This window comes from Sinocyclocheilus grahami, unplaced genomic scaffold, assembly GCF_001515645.1.
Source record: "Sinocyclocheilus grahami isolate Dianchi unplaced genomic scaffold, SAMN03320097.WGS_v1.1 scaffold1339.1, whole genome shotgun sequence".
NCBI lineage: Eukaryota > Metazoa > Chordata > Actinopteri > Cypriniformes > Cyprinidae > Sinocyclocheilus > Sinocyclocheilus grahami.
In genome coordinates, this window is record NW_015506518.1 from 174,366 (window position 1) to 183,351 (window position 8,986).

The window sequence follows — 8,986 nt, forward strand, 5'->3', positions numbered from 1 at the left end:
TTTGAGGTGAGAACACAGGAGGATACCAGCTCCACACGAAGGCTATAGAATCTAGAGAACGTGTTGGGGGTCGCCCAGCCCACAGCTCTACAAATATCTGCCAGCGAGGCACCACGATCCAGCGCCCAGGAGGATGCAACACTTCTAGTAGAGTGAGCTCACAACTTGAACGGGCAGGGCACACCCTGTGCCTGATAAGCCAGGGTGATGGCATCCACTATCCAGTGGGCCATCATCTGGTTAGAAACAGTATTCCCCTTCTGCCGGCCTCTGTAACAGACAAAGAGCTGGTCTGAGGTCCTGAAGCTTTGTGTCTTGTCTACGTAGCATCTCAATGCTCGGACGGGACAAAGCAAAGCTAGGGCTGGGTCTGCCTCCTCCGGGGGCAGCGCTTGCAGGCTCACCACCTGATCCCTGAAGGGAGTAGTGGGAACCTTGGGCACATAGCCGGGCCGGGGCCTCAGGATTACCTGGGAGTCAGCCGGCCCAAACTCTAGGCACAAATCGTTGACCGAAAATGCGTGCAGGTCCCCTACCCTTTTGATGGAGGCCAATGCAAGCAGGAACAGAGTTTTCATTGACAGAAACTTCAGCTAGACTGTCTGCAAAGGCTCAAATGGGCCCTGCTGTAGTGCTCTGAGCACTAGAGACAGGTTCCAAGAGGGTATAGAGGGGGGCCGTGGAGGATTTAGCCTTCACACCCCCCTAAGGAACCTGATGATCAGGTCATGTTTCCCCACCAACTTCTCTTCCACGGGGTCGTGGTTGGCAACAATCACAGCCACGTAGACTTTAAGGGTGGAGGGAGACCCCTGCTGCAAAAAGGACAGCACGACTTTGATCGGACATTTACGCGGGTCTTCTCGGTGAGAAGAGCACCATTCGACGAACAGGTTCCACTTCAAGGCGTAAGCGTGTCTCGTAGATGGTGCTCTCGCCGAAGTGATGGTGTCAACTACCTCTTGGGGTAGGGCACCTTGGAGTCCCGTACAGGGACCAGACATGAAGTTTCCAGAGGTCTGGACGCGGGTGCCACAGGGTGCCCCGCCTCTGAGTCAGTAGACTTAGGGCGGTCACAAGGAGCATCAGTTCCGGGAACCAAGTCCGTGTGGGCCAGTAAGGCGCCACGAGCAGGACTTGTTCCTCGTCCTCCCTGATCTTGCACATTGTCTGTGCAAGAAGGCTCACTGGGGGAAACGCATGCCAGCTGTGTCCCAGTGTGTCCGTGCCGAGTGTTCCCTCGGTCAGGGAGTAGAACAGCAGTGAGAGGTTTCTGGAGAGGCAAACAGGTCTACCTAAGTGGCTCCGAAATGACTCCAAATTAGCTGGACCGTCTGGGGATGGAGTCTCCATTCTCCCGTGAGCACAGCTCGTCGGCTGCCCGGTTGTGCAGACCAGGAATATGAATGGCACGAAGCAACCTCAGATGCTTCTGACTCCAGAAGAGGAGGTGGCGGGCGAGTTGCAACATGCGACGGGAGCATAGACCACCTTGTCGGTTGATGTATGCAACGGTCTGATGGTACGATGGAGCCAACAAGACGGACAAGTGGCACCAACGGACCCACCGACATACCCACGGTGGGGCAGCGAGGGGGAACGCAGGGTCCCGGCCCGGGCATCTCGTTGCCGGTCCGAAGCGGGGTCAGCATGTGTGCAACACTTACCTGCGTTCAGGCAGAGGGTGAGTGAGTAGTACCTTTGATCGCACTCTCGAACCGCCCACAGCTGCTCACTGCGAGAGAGGAGGGTGAGTGTGATCCGAGACTGGCCCGTCCACAACTCCCCGTCCCCTCTGGGGAACCAGAGACGGGAAAAAGTGGCGGGAAAAAAAGAAACAAAAGATTCTCCGCCCGGCCCTCCTCCGGGAGGGAGTGGTGCGTTCACCATCTCCTGAAGAGCAGCTCCCTCCATCTCTGGGTCGCCCGTCTCAGGGCCTCTTGCTTTTCCGCTTGCCACCAGGTTTGGCGAGGGCCTGGGCAGGCGGGGTGGCTGCCCTGCGACCGGCTCCACGGCGCTGCTTTGCTGGAGGCTGCTGAGTTTGCTGCGCGGGGGTGGTGGCAGGGGGCCGCCCTTGGCGACGAGTAGACTGAGGTGCTGCCGCCGGTGGCCGGTTGGAGGGAACAGCTGCACGCCGAGGCAGGATGTTTTTGATGGCCTCAGTCTGCTTCTGTGTGACGGAGAACTGCTGGGCGAATTTCTCCACTGCGTCGCCGAAGAGGCCGGTCTGGGACACAAGGGCATTTAAAAACCGAGTCTTGTCAGTCTCCTTCATGTCAGCCAGACACAGCCAGAGATGGCACTCCTGGACCACCATAGTAAACATTGCACGGCCCAGAAACCGCTCGTAACGCGAGGTCAGTAGCAGTACGAAGCTCTTTAAGAACTTCTGGGTCGTGACCACCCTCATGCAGGTCCTTCAGTGCCTTGGCCTGATGAACCTGCAACAACGCCATGGCGTGTAGGGCAGAGGCAGCTTCTCCGCTGTCCACATAAGCACTGCCGGTCAGGGCCGACGAGTACCTGCAGGCCTGGGAGGGGAGCCACGGCTTTCGCCACCAGGTGGCAGCGCTATTTGGACACAATTGCATCGCAACCGATCGCTCCACCGGAGGGACTTCCATATACTCCCGCGCTGCCCCACCGTTGAGGGTGGTGCGGGAGGACGAGCCATTGGGTCGGTTTCTGGCAGTGAAAGGTGCCATCCACGACCCAGTGAGCTCATCATGCACCTCCGGGAAGAAAGGCACCGGAGTGGGGCCCTGAGAACCAGCGCGAGCCACCCAGAGAAAACAATCATCCAACCTTGAGGGTTCGGGACGCGGTGGAGGTTTCCACTCGAGCCCGATGCTCGGCAACCCAGGAAAGTATAGCCATTATTTCTGGATTCGAATCTGGCGCCTGCCTGATCATCCTCTCCAGAAAGGTCTGGCTCACCCTCCGATGCAGCGATCGACATCCGATCATCAGGTGGGGGCACCAGAAGATACAAGTGGTACCACACGGGAGGGTCCAGCCTGTTCTTTCGGCAGCCCCACTGGCTGCGAAGTGCCGGTGGAAGGAGGAACCTTCGGAGGTTGGTTCCTCGGAGGGGAATTCCTCACCGTCACCGTTAGACCGGTCCGGCTACTGCCAGAAGTAACGCCCCCCCTGGCTGCCGCCAGGGGGAATCCTAGGTCTAGGCAGAGGCCCCGCCCCTTTGCAAGAAACTGGTCCGCAACTCCGCGACGGTCATTTTCCCGCAATGGGAGCATGACTCGTCCACGAAAGCCACCTCAGTGTGCTTAATGCCCAGATACGAGAGGCAGCGATCGTGACCATCACCCTGGCGCCAGGTAACAACCGCATCCAGAAACGCACGGATGGAAAGGGCATCTTTAAAAAGACGTTCCACCCGTGAATGCTTTTTTAGTGTGCTGAAGCACACAGGGGAGATGGCCACCTGCAACACAAACAGGGGGTAGTGCAGCCTGATGTGTGGAACCCACTCGACACAGGAAGAACCACCGCCACTGAAGTGCTAACATCTATCTAAATGTTTATTTTTATAAATAATAATATACTATATATATAATAATATACTAGAATAATATATTCTAATATACATTTATAATATTTAAATATATTATCATATATAATGTGTATATCTAATTTTACATTAATATTAAAATAGTGTTATATATTAATTTAAAAATCAATGAATTAATTTATTTGTATGTAGTATTTATTTTTATATTTATATAAATAATAAATATTTAATATATATTTATTTTATATATTTATATACATTTATATTTAAATATATTATCATATATATAATATATGTGTATACATATATTAATATTAATATATTAATGTTATATATTAATTTATAAATCGATTAATTTATTTATTTATATGTAGTATTTATTTTTATATTTATATAAATAATAAATATGAATATATATTTATTTTATGTATTAATATATATTTATTTTATGTTTAAATTTAATATGTGTCACAGTTTCCACAAATATAATATAAAATTTTATATAATTTTATATTAATATATTAACTTTATAAATTAATTTATAAATCAATTCATTCATTTATACACTGTTTTTGTATACTTTTATTATTTTGTATAAATATTAAATATGTCATATATAATATAAATTGTAATATTTAAATATAATTGTGAATATAAAATGTATCACAATGATAAAAATTAATACATTATTATTAACTACTAAATTAGTAATTAATTAATAAATCATTTAATTATTTATTTATAGAGAAGTACAAATCAAGTTTTAAACTGTAATGACACGTCCCAACTTTAAGTACCAAAAATCACAAACCTCACAGTAAATAAAATGGGATGGCTCATATAATAATATAATCCATCCCGAGGTGGACAGATAGTATCTTCTCAATGCTAAGCACATCTCTCACGGATGTAACTTTTCAACTTTCTGACATTATTAAGCTTGTTCGTGGAACTGCTGTTATTCTCTGGAGTGAGTCTGAGTCTCTGTGCCAAGAAGCTCCAGATTCACAGACTTGAGTAAACACTGCGCTGGATTACACCAAAGTCCTGGCAGAGGATCAGCGGTGGCCGTCTACAATCTGCAGCGTTTTAAGTTATCACAGAAACAGCGTTCAGCCGCTGCTGTGTTTAATCACAACATAAATACACTTCCCCGCATGGAGGAGGATGTTTTGCTTGCGTTCTCGTGTGTGGGAGCGAGGGAGGCCCCTCTGAATGCTCTGTGAGTGTTTCTGATCTGTGCTTTCGTCCCGGAGCAGGTCGAGGTGGTCGTGTGGCGGCCCACGGCGGGATGCTGTCCTCCTTCATCGTCAAAAACATCGCCCTGGACAAAACCGACGACAGCAACCCGCGAGAGGCCATCCTGTGTCACGCCAGAGATGCCGCTGAGAACCCGTACTGGGTCGCCCCGGCCTATAAACAGTAAGACAGAGACCAGAGCGGTGAATGTCAGACTGACAGATACATGAGTGCTGTTCCCTAGTGACGTCTGTGGAGAAAAAATACCAATTTAAGAAAAAATATCAATTGAATTTGGATACATTCAGTGTATAGTCATATATGTGACACTGGAGCACAAAACCAGTCATAAGTGTCAATTTCTCTAAATTGAGATTTATACATCATCTGAAAGCTGAATAAATAATCTCTCCATTGATGTATGGTTTGTTATGATAGGATATTTGGCTGAGATACAACTATTTGAAAATCTGGAATCTGAGGGTGCAAAAAAATCTAAATATTGAGAAAATCATCTTTAAAGTTGTCCAAATGATTTTTGGCATAAAAGAAAAATCTATAATTTTGACCCATACAATGTATTGTTGGCTATTGCTACAAATATCCCCCAGCGACTTAAGACTGCTTTTGTGCTGCAGGGACACATATTAGTTTTAACAAATATTTTTTTATATTTAAAATAATTTAAGTTTTCGTATCATTTTCATTTTGGTTCAGTTTCGTTTTATCAGTGAATTTTTAGTTGCATTCAAGTTTAAATTTTTTTCAAGTTTAGTTTTAATAATAGGTAATATACAAAAGCATTTCCATAATTTCTACAAACAAAATAAGAGAGTGTTTTTAACTTAATATTGACATGTAATGTATTTCATTACAACTTTTAAATATGAAAAACACACACAGACATATATATATATATATATAAATATTAATTGCACTTAATTATATTTGTAAATTTTTAAAACAAAACCTTTTCTTTTAAAATTTCATATTTTTTGTATTTTGAAAATTGTTTATGATTTAGTTTTTATTTTGTAAAGTATTTTTGTTTATATTTTATACTATAAGTTTCTCTTTTATTCTATAATATTTTATAAATAAATCAGGCAAGTGTTTCGAACTTACTGACAATGTATTTTATAAACTTTTAAGTATATATTTAAGAAGATTTATAAGTTTGTAAAATATGTTCGTAAAAATAAGTCTAGTTGTATTTTTTAAAAAATTGTTTTTAATTTTTTGGTTTCATTTTGTAAAGTATTTTTTTCTTTATTTTAAATAGTAGTCAGTGTACAGAAACAAGCATTTCCATAATTGTTTACAAACAAAATAACCTATGAAGTTTTTAATATGCTTAAAAAAAATAATTCAATATAAAATAATTATAAAAAAAAAATATATATATATATATATATATTTTTTAATGGCATGGTCAATTGTAATGGGCATTGCAATTTAATAATTTATTAAATAATAATTTCTTAATAATTTATTAGATTATTCAATAGAATTTGCTTTGCTATTATAGTTAGGTATTCGCACTGAGCTCCGACTGATGCCTGATGGGATTGTCTTTTATTTGAAGAATGCATGCGATGCTGCTGTAAAATGTGGTCAGAATGAGGTCACATCCCAGAAGGCAGCTCAGGTCCAGGTGAGACAGGTGTGGCAGACAGAAAGTGTTGCTGGAGTTCACCTGACACCTGTGTGTCACACCTCAGCTCACAGATGCACTCATGTCTGAAAGATCTTCAGCCGCGGCTCGGGTGACGGACGCAGCTCTGAAGGGTGAAGGGTGATGCTATTCACGAGCACTTCACCATCCCAAAATAACAAACACACTGACCCCGAACAGTGTTTCAACACCTGCAGATGCCTGAGTGTCATTGCATTACATGAGAAAATACAAAAGCAAAAGAGTAAAGAACAAGATACCACACCTGCATGTATGAGTTGCATCTAATGCAATGACAGTCAGACATTTGTAAGTGTCCAGATATTAATGTCTAGGAAAATCAATAAATCATTCCTTATCTTATGCTCTTTGGGTTTTTCCTGTACAATGCCGATTATCATCAGATTATCATCCACAGTGGTTGTCAAAAATGCTATTTATTTGTTATTTTCTTCATACTACAGATGGATTGCATGTATTTAATTACCATTTTTTTATTTAATTATTATATAAATAACTGCATTTTTTTGTTGTTGCTCTTAATTGCTGTTTTTATTTAATGTTTATTGGTAGAAAAAGACAAAATCATCAAGCTTTAATCTTTGTAGTGTGTTGATCAAATAAGACATCCACAGTCATTGGCAAAAATACAATTAATGTGTTACAATTTAATATATAATTAATATATAATTTATTATATATTCATGTGTATATATAATTTAATCATTTATAAATAATTTGTAATTTAATGCATATTTTAGTATAACATTTAATTTAATTATTAAATATTAATTATATATTTAAAAAATAATATATATTAATTAACTATATATATACATACATAGTTGAGTTCTAAACTTTAAATCACTCCTTATCTTAGGCTCTCTGTAATATGTGGATTATCATAAGATAAAACATCCACAGTCGTTGCCAAAAATACAATTTTTTTGTTATGATTGTCTTCATACTCCAGTGATGGATTACATCCTGATTCCATATTCGCTTTTTTTTTCCAAAACCCTAAAATAAGATCTGAGCGAATGCTGTCGTGGACGAGTGAAATGGAATCAGATGGAAATCCCAGTTTTATGTTGGGTTTATGTGTAGTAAAAGCAAGCGGCTGTAAGCAGAGGCATCTTTGTGTTTACATTGTGACCGTGTGCGTCCCTGTAAAGCAGGAGCGTGTGGTCCTGAAATATGCTGACAGGTTTTTATCTGTTCATCTCTTCTGTTGGATGTTTATCTGGAGAATAACTCATGAATCTGTTTCGGCGGTGGTCTGTTCAGCTACGTGTGACAAATCATCCACAGTCGTTGCCAAAAATACAATCTTTTTGTTATGATTGTCTTCATACTCCAGTGATGGATTACATCCTGATTCCATATTCGCTTTTTTTTCCCAAAACCCTAAAATAAGATCTGAGCGAATGCTGTCGTGGACGAGTGAAATGGAATCAGATGGAAATCCCAGTTTTATGTTGGGTTTATGTGTAGTAAAAGCAAGCGGCTGTAAGCAGAGGCATCTTTGTGTTTACATTGTGACCGTGTGCGTCCCTGTAAAGCAGGAGCGTGTGGTCCTGAAATATGCTGACAGGTTTTTATCTGTTCATCTCTTCTGTTGAATGTTTATCTGGAGAATAACTCATGAATCTGTTTCGGCGGTGGTCTGTTCAGCTACGTGTGACAAATAGCGTGACGAGATCAGAGCCGTGATACTTTAGATACCCAGCGCTGAATGCTAAGGCCTAAATCCTGCCTGTATAACACCAGAATTATATGTGGATATATATCAGTGACCATATCGGTATCGGTATCGGTATTGGCCATAATTATGTTTTCTTTGTTTGTTTGTTTTTTCTTTCTTTTTTTTAAACAAACCTATTGCATTTGACCTGTTGAACCAAAAATGATTATTTTATTTTATTTTATTTTATTTTATTTCATTTCATTTCATTTCATTTCATTTCATTTCATTTCATTTCATTTCATTTCATTTCATTTCATTTCATTTCATTTCATTTCATTTTATTTTATTTTATTTTATTTTATTTTATTATTTTAAAGAATTATATGTGGAAATATATCAATGACCATATTGGTATCAGCCATAATTAGTACTGTTTTAATTATCATTGTGATCATATCAGTGTGATCCAAGATTTTAATTTTATTGCCCATCCAAATCTTCTTTAAAAACTGTTGCATGTGACACGTTGACCTGAAAATTAGATTTTTAAAATTAAGATTATTATTTTGTTTTATTTATTTAAATTTTTTTGTGGAAATATATTGGTGACCATATTGGTATCAGTCATAATTAGTACTGTTTTTTTAAAGATTTTTATTTTGTTTTTCACTTGATTTTAATTAGATTTGGCCATTGCCCATAATTAGTACTGTTTTTATTATCAGTTTTGGTCTGATTCAAGATTTTTATTTTGTTTTCTGTCATTCACTCATTCCAAATGTGCTTTAAATTTCTGTTTAGTTTTTGTTCATTTCAGCAATTCACACACACACACACACACACACACACACACACA

At 40.6% G+C, this 8,986-nt stretch overlaps 1 protein-coding gene across 1 annotated transcript in view; it reads left to right on the forward strand.

Annotated features, from left to right (window-relative positions):
- The window catches only part of LOC107569367 (WD repeat-containing protein 70-like), a 24,421-nt gene that overhangs the window by 14,777 nt on the left and 658 nt on the right, over positions 1 to 8,986 (forward strand). Inside the window, exon 5 of the mRNA XM_016255450.1 lies at positions 4,789 to 4,951. Coding sequence (XP_016110936.1) covers positions 4,789 to 4,951 — 163 coding nt within the window. The remainder of the gene's footprint in view (positions 1 to 4,788; positions 4,952 to 8,986) is intronic.